At 42.5% G+C, this 16,106-nt stretch overlaps 1 protein-coding gene across 1 annotated transcript in view; it reads right to left on the reverse strand.

Moving 5' to 3' along the window:
- CLSTN2 (calsyntenin 2) overlaps window positions 1-16,106 on the reverse strand; it is a 639,705-nt gene that overhangs the window by 137,169 nt on the left and 486,430 nt on the right. The window contains exon 5 of the mRNA XM_039462018.2: window positions 8,757-8,906. Coding sequence (XP_039317952.2) covers window positions 8,757-8,906 — 150 coding nt within the window. The remainder of the gene's footprint in view (window positions 1-8,756; window positions 8,907-16,106) is intronic.

Raw genomic sequence — 16,106 nt, forward strand, 5'->3', positions numbered from 1 at the left:
ATGTGGTTTGCTGAGGAGTCCTTCTTCCCTAAGATACTCATAACCGCATGGAGCCAGGAAGGTCTCTGGGGCTCCCCTGCCCTCAGGATGATGCAGGAGGAGGCCCTCCCTCCATGACCTGGTCCTCAGTTGGCCAGTCCAGTCTTCTCCCCCTGCCACAGCCATCGTGTGCTTCTGCCCACCCAACACCTGTTTTCTAGTCTGGAATATCCCCTCCTCTCTGTGCTAAAGCCCAGTATTTTTCTGGATTTGCTCCAGGAACATCTCCCCAGGACTCTTGCCTGGTGCAAGGTTAAGTGTCGCCTTTGTCTTCCCAGTCACTCCAGTGCAGCTTTTATCCTCGGCATTGTTATCATCTCCTTCTATACTAGGAGTCCTGGTAGACCTTACCCATATCCTCAGCCTTTAGGACACAGTAGGCCTTCACTAACGGTTAACTAATTCACTCTGAAAATATTTCCCACCATGTAATAATATGCATTCAATTTCAGTGTCTCTCACAACGCCAATAACTAACAGCAATGAATCTAACCAGCATTAGATTAGTTGCTGCTAAACTAATGCTGATTAGATGCTGTCTTTCTGCTGCTGTCTTTTCAACATAAAAGTGTTAGACACACTCAAGGCATCTGGTACGTATTTTCTACATGGTCTTAGTCAAAGTGCAGTTGATGAAAGCAGCCAGATCTACTACTCCAGACTTATTTTTTATTTATTTATTTTTTTTTTGAGACAGAGTTTCACTCTTGTTACCCAGGCTGGGGTGCAATGGTGCGATCTCGGCTCACCTCAACCTCCGCCTCCTGAGTTCAAGCAATTCTCCTGCCTCAGCCTCCCGAGTAGCTGGGACTACAGGTGCGTGCCACCATGCCCAGCTAATTTTTGTATTTTCAGTAGAAACGGGGTTTCACCATGTTGACCAGGATGGTCTCGATCTCTTGATTTGTGATCCACCTGCCTCGGCCTCCCAAAGTGCTGGGATTACAGGCGTGAGCCACCGTGCCTGGCCTACCCCAGACTTATTAAATCAGGATGTGCATTTTACCCAGACCCCCTGCCTCACCCACTAACTCACGTGCATCTTTGAGTTTGAGAAGCCCTTTTCCAAAAGATACCACCCTTCCTTGCTAATGGAGGACCTGTTTGTGGGATGGTAGAAGAATCGCTGCAGACAATTTGATACACTTGGAGAATTATTCAAAACCCAAACAACAGAGAGGAAATAGTTCAATTATGTGGCTGCATCGCTCTTTTTCTTTTAAATAAGGACATCTTATTGGGAAGGTAAAAGGAACAGGGCATGTGGGAGAAACTCTTCCAACTGGTGATGTTTTGTGAATTGCTGCTGAGCAAGGTGTAATTAGCTGCCATGGGATCACACTCAGGGATTAGGCAGGCAGACAAAGATGGGCTCCTCGGGAGCTGGTGAGCTGATTCTTCAGTCTGGGGAGCCTTAGACCCAGAAAAGCTGGATGTCTGGTCAGTAACATATCTGGGGGAAAATAGTGAAAGCCCAAGAGGAAAGTCTCTAGTGGCTCTCTTCAAAGCGAAATAATTTTGCATAACGGGATAGTGAAATACTGTACTTTGGGTTCATTTTAGCAGGAATAAATAATGAATAGAAAATCTGACTTGCAACAATAAAAGGGAAAATGTATCAAGTAAGTGTTGTGGAAGACAGTCTTTTCGGCTTGAAATATAGAATAAGATGGGCTGAGGGATTAAAAAGAACAATGAAGGAAAACGTAAACAAGGGATGCGCTTCTCCAAATAGCATAACAGAAAATAAAAGAAAAACCAACCAAACAAACACAAACCTCAAACTAGCAACTGAATTACAAACAGTCCTCTAAAGGACAGGCCAGGGCTCCTGTAAGGAGAGTTCAGCAGGGACATGTGGCTCAGCTCAACCTCCAGTAGGGCCCGCTGCTGTGACTGCCACCCTCACCCTGACAGCCTCCAAGGGCACCACATCCCCTGCAGAGCTCTGGCCCGCAAAGGGACACAGATCCCTCTCCAGGTCATCACAGCACACACAGGCCCCGGCTTGGGTAATTTCCTTCAGTCAGCAAGAGGGAAACAGAAGACTGAGTTGGGTTCAGTGTATAATGATCGGGTGATGGGTGCACAAAATCTCACAAACCACCACTAAAGAACTTACTCACATAAACAAATACTACCCATTCCCCCAAAGCCTATGAAAATAAAAAAAAAAATTAAAAGAAAACAGAGAAAGCTTAGAAACACTCAACTTGAGACGTATGCATCCTGGGATCCCCACAAGGCTATCGAGGAGCCGTTTAAAGGATTCTCTATCTCTGGGAGGATCTTGTAGCTCTCTTCTTACTCTGTGTGATGAGATCTATACTCAAGTCCTCCGCTATCAAGCACATATATCCAGGAGACTCAAGTCTCCAGCTCTAGTACATAACTTTCTCCTAAGCATCAGATGTGACAATCCCACTGCACACTAGACGTCTCTGGCACCTCACATTGATCTTTTATCTAAAATTAACTCTTGAGCTGCTGCACGTAACTCCTTCTCCTTCCATGTCGCCACCTCAGTGACTGGCACCATAATCCATCTGGGGGCCCATGTGCCAAAAGGGACAGGCAGGCCTATCCTTCTCTTTTTTATCCAGTATATTTACCAGGGTCCACTAAGTCTAGCTACTATTTCTCAAACATGTTCCCTCTTCATTTTTTAATTTACTTATATATATATTTTTGAGACAGTGCCTCACTCTGTTACCCAGGCAGGAGTGCAGTGGTGCAATACCAGCTCACTGCAAGCTCCACCTCCCAGGTTCAAGGGATTCTCCTGCCTCAGCCTCCCAAGTAGCTGGGATTGCAGGCAGGCACCACCACGCCCAGTTTCTTTTTTGTATTTTTAGTAGAGACGGGGCTTCATAATGTTGGCCAGGCTGGTTTCAAACTTATGGCCTCAAGTGATCTACCTGCCTTGACCTCCCAAAGTGCTGGGACTACAGGTATGAACCACCACGCCTAGCCCTGTTCCTTCCTTAAATGATGCTTTGTGGACAATAGCTCATCTGCTAAAGGTCGAAAATAGGCTATAAAACAATACATAGTAAAAGTAAAAACAATACTCTTAGAACTCAAACAGGATATCTGGTTCCACAGATGACTCCTTACTCATTCTTTCTTGCTAGGCTCCATATAACATCCTGTGAACGGCTTAGGTAACCACAAGTCCTTACTATGAGGACAGCATTTAAAACCTCTCCTTCCCATCCTAACTACTTCTGCTAAGATCCTGCCCTTAAAGCCTTCAAAGATAGCTTTTGTAGGTCACTTCTTTCTTAGTCCCTTAAGACAGTCAGTCAGTGCTATAGAGTGAAATGTTTGTATCCTCTCCAAATTCATATGTTAAAACCTAACCCCATAAAGAAAATGTAGTTCATATATATACGTACCATGGAATACTATGCACCCCCAAAAAGGAACAAGATCATGTCCTTTGCAGGGACCTGGATGGAGCTGGAAGCTATTATCCTCAGCAAACTAATACAGGAACAGAAAACCAAACACAGTATGTTCTCACTTATAAGTGGGAGCTGAACAGTGAGAACATGGACACTGGGAGGGAACAATACACACTGGGGCCTGTCAGGTGGTAGGCAGGAGGGAGAGCATCAGGCTAAACAGCTAATGCATGTGGGGCTTAATACCTAGGTGATGGGTTGATAGGTGCAGCAAGCCACCGTGGCACACATTCACCTATGCAATAAACCTTCATGTCCTGTACATGTATCCCGGAACTTCACATTAAACTAAATGAAAAAGAAAGGCTGCAAATTCAAACACTTGGCATGAGAGGCAGGATGCAAGCCTGTCTTTAGGTGACCTGCTACAGGTGTGTCACTTTCCTAGTTCCTAATATAAGTTTTCATCCCTGAAAAGTAGAGGTGCCTCTAAGCACACTGTGAGTTCTCAAAGCTCAGGACAAAGCAAAGAGAAGTAGTTCTCCCTTCCACTCACACAGGTCTGGCTCATGCTTTGAGCCATCCTCTTCCCTGGCCAAGTGAGAATGGGAGTGTTCCCTTCAGCAAAGTTCCACCTCACTACAGAGTGAGCTGACCATTGTCACCTATTCAGAATTACAACCTCAGAATACAACAGAGAAGACAAAACTCACATAAGAGCAAGATGTATGTGCCTGGCATTCTGGGCTTGTTTTCTGGAGGCAAAGCCTTCCTTCCTCCCCTTGCTTCAAGCTGAATCCACAGTAAGCCCCACCCTGCCCATTGGTAAGCGATGCTAGCAAACACACTTTTAGTTCATGCTTAGGTGATGGATGGAAAGTTCAGTGCCATGGGCTGCAAGCAGTGTGGTTCTGCCCTGAAGAAGCCTGTATCCTTTTGAGAAGACCAACCCACAGAGAAAATACAGGAATTAGAAAACCACAGCCATGGTAGATAATGCCTTAGCCAAGGTCTGAAAGGCAGGTGGCAAAAGAGCTGGGGTCTGAGATGCCCTGAGAAGGAGGGAAAGGCCCCAGCTGTGGGCAGGTCCCTTGCTCTGAGAAAGCTCCCTGGAAGAAGCTGGCTGCAGTAAGGACTGGGTGACACGCTGATTGAGAGTGCTCGGGGGAAGCAGGAGCTCTTGCGTGTAACGGATTGCATTGACGGTGCAGCGATCTCCTCCTGCTTGAAAGGAAACGGTTTAGAACAGGCACCAGAATTCAAACTGCCAAAGTGCATTTGCTTGGTTACTCCAGCTGCTTGTGAGAAGTCAGTTTGGGAGGGGCCTCTGTTCTCCCAGAGAATAAAGTAGAATCATGTCTGGCAAATGCACACAGCCCCTTCTCAGCTGGATCTAAGGGAATTGAGGCTCACTGCAGCTCCTCACCCTGACCTCAAAACCTCAGCCACCCACCTTCCCCTGCCACAGGCCTCTCTAATCTTGCTTTCCGCATCTCTCCAGGCACAGCTGTTGATGCAAGCCAGACTACTCTCCTTGTTTCTTCATTGGTCCCCTGAATGTCCTCCCCTCTCTGTGTTCCTTGTCTATTTACAAAGTGCAACCCTATACCAGCTCCATGAAAAGCCAACCCTTTTCTCCAAGGCACCTGATGCGCTTTCACAGTAAGGGGCAGTCTGAATCATCTGCAGGTAGCAAGCAAGCCAGTAAAACATTTTCTCCACACAGCTGGGAGAAGGGGCAGGACAAGAGACACACAACTCAGACCAGCTGTGGTCAGTTCGTCCCTGGAGAAAGGTGTACTTCCAGCTAAGAGGCTGCAGCCCTGACCAGCCATATAAGAGAGAATAGGCCCCAAGATGAGTGAGTAAGAGTTGAGGGTTGGCCGGGCGCGGTGGCTCATGCCTGTAATCCCAGCACTTTGGGAGGCTGAGGCAGGTGGATCATGAGGTCAATTGATCGAGACCATCCTGGTCAACATGGTGAAACCCCGTCTCTACTAAAAACACAAAAATTGGCTGGGCATGGTGGCACATGCCTGTAATCCCAGCTACTCGGGATGCTGAGGCAGGAGAATTGCTTGAATCCAGGAGACGGAGGTTGTGGTGAGCCGAGATCGCGCCATTGCACTCCAGTCTGGGTAACAAGAGTGAAACCTCATCTCAAAAAAAAAAAAAAAAAAAAAAAAAGAGTTGAGAGTTGTCCAAGTGGAGGAATGAAGTGAATTAGTAGGCTGGGAGGAGGACAGGAGGTTCCCCTCTAGCCCTGGGGGCTGGAACAGGAATTTAGAAAGGCACCGTGACCTGCTATACCTCTCAGAGAGCCTGGAGGGTCTGTCTATGATCTGGAAGCCTACTGGGGCAGTCACTCAAAGAGAGGACATCCCAGACTCTGGCTCTGGATGCCAAAACAGTTTAGCAGTTTGAATTCTTGTACCTGTTTTAAGTCATTGCACTTTAGGAAGGAAGGAATTGCAAGGGGTAAGTGGGAGGGAGAAGCCTAAGGATGAAGAACCCATTGTCGGCTTCTGCCACCACAGGCTGGTGGCTAAGGCAGGGACGCCACCATGAAGTAGTTGATTCTGATATTCAAATCACTTTTCCCGACACTATTAGTGGATGTAAGGAATTGCCTCTTCCTTTTTTCCTTCGTTCCACAAAGATACATTTTTTCTTTAGCCAAAGTTTTGCTGACCATTCCTCCATTGTTAAACAGTTGCTAAGAGCCTGCATCATGTCTGGTTCTGTGCTGGGCACTGGAGACAAAACAGCAAATGGGCACCAGCTTTGCCCTACAGCAACTCACTGTCTGGAGCTGCGAACAGCCGTGTGCTCTGTCGCGTGGTGCTCAATACATTCTTCACACGTAGAGTTAAGCATTGTGGCCAGGTTTCCCCTTGCATACATTTAATAAGTACAAATTCTGTTAGGAAATTACATTTAAATATAGGAATAAAAATGTAATCACAAATCTATAGGTGCCTCATTTGTCAAAGTCAAAGAAGCACTGGGACTATTCACCCAACACAGCTGTGTGCTTTGCCTTTCCCTCTTAAATTCCCATTGTGAACATATTCCATGCAGAGAGTTTATATATTTTTCCAGGTTTTCTTTTCAAAGGCCACACCTTCAACAGAGCTAATTGCCTTGAGTTAAAAACAAGGTGAGTTCTTCTTTACTCAGATAACTTTTCATTTATTCATTAATTTGTTCAATCATTCATTCATTCATTCATTCATTCAATGACTATTTCTTGAGCACCTGCAATTGGCACTGGACACCGTGCTAAGCTTGAGAAATTCAGTGGTGAACAAGACAGAATTCTGTCCTCAGGGTCCTCGGGTCCAGTGAATTATACCCAATCAGAGCTCAGGCTCCCTGAGGTTGGGAAAACAAAGTTTCCCACTCTGGCTTGTCCTTCTTTCTATGTCTCTTCCTTGATCCTAAACAGACTGACACAAAGATGACTCTGCTTTGTTCTTTAACTCTCATGTGCCTTACCTGTGGTTCCTCTACTGAGCATTTCATCTTTTCTACTTCATTCAAAGGCAAACCACTCTGGCTCTCTCCAGAGGCGGGTTAAATTACCCCTTCCGATCTTTCCAGTTTTAAGTTTAAGGGAGATCAAGTTGTGCAAGGGAGGAGTGCTTTGAGGACTGCCTTCCGAGGGGAGTGATGCCAGGTAGTTTCTCAGACACAGCCTTACTTTGTACCATGATGTCCTGCCAATCTGACCCTGATGAATTGAATTAGAAAAGAATAACTGACTAAAAGGTAGTCATTCAAAGAGCGACCAGGGATTTACAGGGTGGTCTGGCATCAGTCTTCACAACAGGGATGTGAGTGACTAACACAGACTCTCTAGGGAATTTAAGAATTAAAGACACCAGACAGAGAGGGAGAGAAAGAAAGAGAAAATAACGGGGAGGCAGAAGCTTAAAGACACACTAAGAGAAGGCAGTACACAGAAATGAAGCACTTTATGAGTTATGAGTAAGCAATAGCCTGTAGCATCTTCAAACATGATGTAGAGACAGGGAATCATCGGGCAACCACAACAGTGGGGCAGAGATAACTCTAGAATCCCTGCTCAGCCACTGGATCTATTGGCATCACCACTAGAGTTATTATTATTCCACAAATCACTCGAATCTTTGTATGGTCCATCCATGCAGCTGTCCTCACCTTCCGTACTTGCTCTCAGTTCAGTGGTAAACCCTACTATCTGAGGGTGACCTAAGCATTTACTTTTCTTTGCATTCCAAAAGATCTAAACTGATGCAAAAATCAACCTTCATCCAAAGCCATTGCTTCTTCATTCCCAGAGTCAACATTTCATATACTCCCTAATCCAGAGGCTGGATTCTGGGTCTCCCACTTCTGCCTGTGTGCACTCTGTGTGAGCACAAAGAACATGATGATTTTCCCCAGGTGTTCATCAGTGATGCAAAACTTGAAATGCATCAGCTTGATCCAGCACCCTAGAGTAAAGTGAACAGGCTTGCTGGCAATTTATCCTACATACTGTGAGATAATTGCGATCGATCAAAGATGTCATGAGACTCAGAAAAAGGGAGCACTGGACAAACTGGGCACATGAGGATAGAGGGGATGTCTCTGACATTCTCAGCTGAAAAATGGGGATAATATATCACTTAAGAGTTGTGAGAATAAGCAAGCCACTTAATTCTCACAGCAAAGTGAGTGTTCTTGAAAAAGTTATGTGTTGGACATGTATGTTCATCGCGGCACTGTTTACAATAGCAAAGACCTGGAACCAACCCAAATGCCCATCGATGATAGACCGGACAGGGAAAATGTGGTACATACACACCATGGAATACTATGCAGCCATACAAAACAATGAGTTTGTGGCCTTTGCAGGGACATGGATGAACCTGGAAACCATCATTCTCAGCAAACTGATGCAAGAACAGAAAAACAAACACCGCATGCTCTCACTCATAGGTGGGTGACGAACAGTGAGAACACATGGACACAGGGAGGGGAGCATCACACACTGGGCTCTGTTGGGGGGTGCTAAGGGAGGGACAGAGGTGGGTGGGGAGGTTGGGGAGGGATAACTTGGGGAGAAATGCCAGATATAGGTGATGGGGGGATGGAGGCAGTAAACCACCTTGCCATGTGTGTACCTATGCAACAATCCTGCATGATCTGCACATGTACCCCAGAACCTAAAGTGCAATAAAATACATAAATATGTCATGTGTTGTGATGATTTGAGGACGTGTATGGCACCTTCTGTACACCAGACCATGCTGCCTTCACACGGGACTGATAAAACAGGCCTACCTTGCCAGCCGGGCTTGCAAACTGGCTTCACGTCCACCTGCACCAGGGTGTCCTGAGCAGCGGGCTTCTGTCCACAGTCGTAGGCGGTCACCAGGATCTCATACTGGTGTTGTTTGTCATAGCTCAGCTTCTCGGTATTCCTGATATTGCCTGAGGAACAGGGATGTTCACAATCATTTCAGGTCAATCTAACCACAGTGTCTTTCTTCCAAATTCCTTCTCCACTCCACCCACCTTCACAAAAAGAAAGTGACCCTTTTACCTATCTGTTTGTAAAAACAAGGGCAAACAGGAGCATGGCTCCACTTGTAGCCTGCTTATGTTCTGGTGGCAAATTTCCGGGAACCACTGGCTGGAGCCACCTAGCGGTGCAATAGGACTGCCAGGGAATTTCCAGCACACACCTGCAATCCAACTGGCTTGTGTTTACAAGTAATGGGTTGCCAGAAAACTTCCTCTTAAAGTACAGCTGTGTGATTTTGTCCCTGGTGTAGGGCAAAGACCACTCATCTGCGAGGACATCTTTGGAAAAAAGATGGAATTCAGAAAATGTCCTGACACGTATTTTTTAACATCTGGGCTAGTCGCCAGGAATGCTCACTGCCTCATCTCACATTAGTTTGCTACCAAATAGGAAGCAAAATCAATAAGGAAACATGTGATCTCCCTTCTGAAAGCTACACAGAATAACAGATTTCTTGTCCTGAAGAAGATACTTTTCTTTTCTAAAAGAGACCAAGTAATTTTTTTCTGAGTCATTTGTGTGTTCCTGTGGGTTTGATATCATGATTCTGAAATAAATATTTGGTAATTAATGAGCAAAATTTTAATTATTTTTTCTGAAATACAATTTTAGTTTCAAAGAACTAATAAAGACCTAAAGTGCATTTAATACTTTTCAGCTTTTAATTATAAGAGATTAAAGTATTTTGCTGAGAATGATTTCATTCCTACTTTTATTTTGGCAGCAGAGTTGACAGCAAATTAGAATTCAAATGTAATCATCTTTTACCAGAAACTTTAAAAATTGAAATTAAAAAACACATCAACAAAATAGGCCAGGTGCAGTGGCTCACATCTGTAATCCCAGCACTTTGGAAAGCTGAGGTAGGCTAATGGCTTGAGGACAAGAGTTTGAGACCAGCCTGGCAAACATAGTAAAACCCCATCTCTGAAAAATTAGCGAGATGTGGTGGTGTACATCTGTAGTCCCAGCTACTCAGGAGGCTGAGGAACAAGAATTGTTTGAACCTGGGAGGCAGAGGCTGTAGTAAGCAGAGATTACAACACTACCCCAGCCTGAGTGACAGAGCAAGATTCTGTCTGGAAAAAAAAAAGTGAGCGGGGATCACACCACTGCGCTCCAGCCTGGCAACAGAGTGAGACTCCTCTGTCTCAAAAAAAAAAAAATCAACAAAATAAACAGGGAATGGCTGACTCATACACACACACACACACACACACACACACACACACACACACACAGAGAGAGAGAGAGAGAGAGAGAGAGAGAGAGAGAGAGCGAGAGCGTGTGTGTCTTGCTCTGTCTTTGAAGCTCGAGTTCAGTGGCATAATCTTGGCTCACTGCAATCTTCCACTTCCTGAGTTCAAGTGATTCTCCTGCCTCAGCCTCCCAAGTAGCTGGGACTATAGGCATATGCCACCACGCCTGGCTAATTCTTGTGTGTTTGTAGAGAAAGGGTTTTGTCATGTTGGCCAGACTGGTCTCTAACTCCTGATCTCAGGTGATCCACTTGCCTTAGCCTCCCAAAGTGCTGGGATTACCGAAGTCAGCCACTGCACCAGGCCTGACTCAGGTATGTTTTTACATTTCATCAAAACTCAAGAAAAATTACCTCAACGAGCTTTCTTTTCCATTCTAACTGCTGTGTATTGTTTATGCACATTGAAAGAACATGGAAAAGAAAGCTTAGAAAATTTGAAAAGTCCAATAATGCTTTAAAGATATAATTTTTTAAAAAAGGGTCCACCAATCACCCAATATTAGTGAAATAGTATTAGCACCAGGCCGTAAGCAGGTGCTGCACGTGTGAATCTATGTAAAGGTGGGAGGAGCAGGGAATGGGAAGTGTGACGGGCAGACAATGACTGATGTCCGGGAGGGAATAAGAAGTGACCCAAGACACTGGATCAAGAATTAGAGTAATCTACCCTGCTATCTTCTCTGGACTATTTCTTTTTTATCTTATTCTGAGACAGAGTCTTGCTCTGTCGCCAGGCTGGAGCACAGTGGTGCGATCTCGACTCACTGCAACCTCTGCCTCCCGGGTTCAAGCAGTTCTCCTGCCTCAGCCTCCCGAGTAGCTGGGGTTACAGACATGTACCACCACGCCCAGCTAATTTTTGTATTTTTAGTAGAGACGGGGTTTCACCATGCTGGCAGGATGGTCTCGATTTCCTGACCTCGTGATCCATCTCCCTCGGCCTCCCAACGTGCGGGGATTACAGGTGTGCGCCACCGCGCCCGGCCCTTCTCTGGACTATTTCTAAAAATACAACTGCATCTGCCAATTTGAGATAGAATTTCGTTAACAATATAAATAGTTTGACTTAATATTTTAAAAATTCAGTCTAAAATGTCTGAATAAAAGTGTGTTTAATGTGTTTCTAGGTTAGCGGCTCGTGTTCAGAATACCTTTTATTTCTCCCCAATTACTGTTTCCCTCTCAATTCTGAGGGCCGGCACAGGCCTGCAATGGCTCAGCGTTGGTTGGTAACAGTCCCCATGGATTCTGTTAACAAACTTGCATGCGGTTATAGTTTTCACAGGGGAGGAATTCTGTCAGGTAGAAGTACTTTAATATAACCATGAGAAGTGTATTTTCATAACATCACATTGAATTTTGAAAAAAAAGTTCACTTTCTTTAAAATTAAATGGCTCTCAACAGACACTCCTCTTACAAAAGGAAGGCTCAGCATTTACAATCTGTGCGACGTTAAGCAGACCAAACACTACTGATTGTGGTAGAAAAATAAACACAAGCTGAATCCTTGGCTCAGTTGGTTACAGATCTACTTCCCCAACGAGTCTTAATGAAACTGAGAAACTAATTGACCTTCTCCACCACCACCAACTTCATTCGTGTGAAAATGAGTTTCAAAGCACAGACTTTGAAGCATTAGGTCAAAATTGTGACCAACTGTTGCATGGGAGAAGGTCATATTTGGATAAGATATACATTTTAAAAATGTTCGAAAGCTCGGAAAAGTCACATGTTTTGCTTCTGTTACAATTGTATCTTTTTCTCCCATATTTCAGTGATTTTTCTACTACTATCTTCTGAGGGAAGACCTAATCCCACAGTTAACTATGGTGAACATCAGTCCCTGGACCTTTCTCCAAATCAATTTGAGAAATTCACCTTCAAAGAGCAACCAGTCCCTATCTTGCATATTAGTTTAGCTATTATTATTTTTTTTCCTCTGGGAGAGTGGGGTCTGAGGGGGTGAGACAGACATACTGACCAACACCCTCCTTCTAGTGGAGTTTAAATTGGAACAATCTATCTGAAAAGCTACTTGGTAATATACACCAGTCATTTTGAAATTGCTTGTACTTTTGGGGCATGCAATTCCTTCTTTAAAAATATGATACAATTGCAGATACATGTGCAAATATGTTCATCTAATGTTATTTATTACACTGAAACATAGTCTGATGGTATAAGGGAAGAGCTAAGCATAACATCTATGCATAAGATGGATTGTTGTTCAGCAGTAAAGTGGTTTTCATAAAGAATGTTTAAAGATGGGGAAAATACATATAATTAAATGTTAAGTGGGAAAAGGAGGGAGGACAAATGCAGGGATATTGTGGCCCTAATTTTGTTTAAAAACTTTACAGAAAAACTATTGAAAATATGACAAACTGTTAATAAGGGTTACTTTGGCAGGATTATGGGTGACTTCATACTTTTCTGTGCTTTCTGAATTTCCCACACAAGGCATTTCTATTCATATAGGAAAGAAGTATCTTCATTCACGTTAAGAAGGAGCAGACTTCAGGATACGCTTCGCTCAGAAGCATGAGTCTTGTTATTATATAGCTTCAGCTGGCCTCTCTCCTGTTAGAAGGGCAGCCTTCCGACAAAGAGATAGGCCAGCTGAGGCTGCATGAAGACCAACTGCTTGAAAAGTAAAAAATCAGCCAAGTGGGTGTCATTGAGAGCCTACTGCTCCCTCCACTGTCATTCCCTACCGTGGCTGAGTGGTGGGCTTGTGCCAGAGGCTCTAGTACCTTGTTGGCATCAGTTCAGGTAATAATTGCATGGCACAAGAACAATATTTAATTCCCATTTTACTGGTGATGTTCTGAGACAAAGTTTAAGCAACTTGTCAAAGACCACACACATGCGCGCACACACACACACACACACACACACACACACACAAACACGAGTGGTGGATGCAAGTGTGGGGTCCACCAATTGGCGGGATTTTTTCAAGCTTTATTGAGGTATGATTGACAAATAAAAATTGTATATATTTAGGGAGTATGTGATGTTTTCATATATGTATATGTTATTAAATGACTACCACGATCAAGCTATTTAGCATATGCCTCATGTCACACAGTTACCTTTCTCTCTCTCTCTCTCTCTCTTTCTCTCTCTCTCTCTCTCTGTGTGTGTGTGTGTGTGTGTGTGTGTGTGTGTGTGTGTGTGTTGAACTTAGTTGAGATCTACTCTCGGCAAATTTCAAGTATATAATCCATTACTATTAGCTATATCACCATGCTGAACATTCTCCAATACTTATCTTATATTAATAACTAAAGTTTATGCCCTAGGATCAATATCTTCTCTTTCCCCCCACTCCCTCCCTAACCCCTGGCAACCACCATTCTACTCTCTGTTTCTGTGACATGAAATCCTTTTAAGAGTTCATGTGTAAGTGTTATCACGAGGCATTTGTATTTCTGTGTCTGTGGTAGTTCACTTAGCATAATGTCCTTTAGATTCATCCAAGTTGTTGCAAATGGCAGGATTTCCTTACTTTTTTAAGGTTGAATACTATTCCGTTGTATGTATGTCTCTCTCACATATTGTTTTATCCATTCATCTGTTGACAGTCTCTTAGGTTGCTTCGATATCTTTGCTATTGTGAATCATGCTGCAATAGATATGGGAATGCAACTATCTCTTCAAGATACTGATATCCCCACCACCACTCATGGATATATACCCAAAAGTGGAATTGCTGAACCTATGGAAGTCCTCTTTATAATTTTTTTTTGAGGTACATCCATGCTGTTTTCCATAATAGCTGTACCAGTTTACATTTTCACCAACAGTCCTCAGGGAATCCCTTTTCTTCATGCCTTCACCAACATTTCTCCTCATTGACTGTTGGATAGTAGTCATCCTAATAGTTGTGAGTTTGCAGCTCATTGAGGGTCTGATTTGGATTTTACTGGTAGTTGCTGACACTGAACATCTTTTCATGTGCATGATGACCATTTGTATACATATATCTTCTTTGAAAAAACATCCTGAATGGTCCTTTTGCACATTTTAAAATTGTTTTTGTCTATTGTGTTATATGAGTTCCTCATATATTTTGGATAACTCTTTATTGCTTATATGGTTTACAAATAATTTTCCCATTCTGTGGGTTGCATCTGCATTTTGTTGAATGCTTTCTTTGCTATGCAGAAGCTTTTTATTTTGACATTGTGCCACTTGTTTAATTTTGCTTTTGTTGCCTATACTTTTGGTGTCAAATTAAAAAATCATTGACACTACCAATGTCAACGAGCCTTCCCTGTATATTTTCTCCTAGGATTTTTATAGTTTCAGGTATGCGTAAGTCTCTAATCCATTTTGAATTTATTTTTGAATATGGTGTAACAGAAAGGTCCAATTTTGCTTTGTTTTGCTTGTGGATATCCAGTTTTTTTCAGTACCATTTATTCACAAGTCTATTATTTTCCATTGTGTATTCTTGGTGCTTTTGTTGAAAATTAAGTAACTATATATGTGTGAATTTATTTCTGGGTTCTCTATTCTGCTCCATCGGTCTGTGTGTCTGTTTTTATGACAGCTACAGACTGTTTTGATTACTATAGCTTTGCAATATAATTTATAGTTTGAAATCAGGAAGTGTAATGCCTCCAGGTTTGTTCTTCTTGTTCAAGGTTACTTTAGCTATTTGAGGTCTTTTGTGATTCTATATCAATTTTAGGATTATAACTTCTGTGACTATGAAAACTGCCATTGTAATTTTGATAGAGATTGCTTTGGGTAATATAGACATTTTATTTAAAAATTTTTAAATAGTTTTAGGGCTACAAGTGGTTTTTTTGTTACATGAATTGTATAGTGGTGAAGTCTAGGATGTTAATGCACCTATCACCCAAGTAGTATACGTTGTACCCAATGGGTTGTTTTTTTCTCTCTCCCTTCTCATCTTTCTCCATCCGAGTCTCTAATCGCCATTGTACCACGCTGCATGCCTTTGCATACCCATAGCTTAGCTCTCATTTATAAGGGAGAATGTGCAGTATTTGGTTTTTGATTCCTGAGTAGAACATTTTAACAATATTAATTCTTCCTATCCATAAACATGGAATATCTTCTAATTTATTTGTGTCTTCTACATTTTCTTTCATCAATGTTTTATAGTTTTCTGCATACAGCTATTTCACCAACTTGGTTAAATTATTTCGAAGTATTTTTTTTTTTTTGGTGCTATTGTAAATTGATTTTTTAAATTTCTTTTTAGGATAGTTATTAGCGTACAGAAATGAAAATAATTTTGTATGTTGCTTTGTATCCTGCAACTTTACTAAATTTATGTATTAGTTACAACAGTCTTTGGTGAACTCTTTTGGGTTTTCTCTATGTAAAATCACGTAATCTGCAAACAGATAATTTTACTTATTCTTTTATTATTTGAGTACCTTTTCTTTCTCTTGCCTAATTAATCTGGATAGAACTTCCAGTACTATATTGAATAAAAGTGGTAAGAGTGAGCATCCTTGTCTTATTTGTAAACTTAGAGAAAAAGCTTTAAACTTTTCACTGCTGAGTATGATGTTTGCTGTGGCCTTGTAATATACAGTTTTCACTGTGTTGAAGACATTCTTTCTATATATTATTTGTTGACAATTTTTATCATGAAAGCATGATGAATTTTGTGAAATGTTTTTCTGCATCTATTCAGATATCATATCATCTTTGTCCTTCATTCTGTTAATATAGTACATTACATTTATTAATTTGTATATGTTGAACTTTCCTTACATCCCAGGGCTAAGACCCACTTAATCATGGTGTATGATCCTTTTAATGTACTGTTGAATTTGGTTTGCTAGTATTTTGTTGAGG

This window comes from Saimiri boliviensis, chromosome 9, assembly GCF_048565385.1.
Source record: "Saimiri boliviensis isolate mSaiBol1 chromosome 9, mSaiBol1.pri, whole genome shotgun sequence".
NCBI lineage: Eukaryota > Metazoa > Chordata > Mammalia > Primates > Cebidae > Saimiri > Saimiri boliviensis.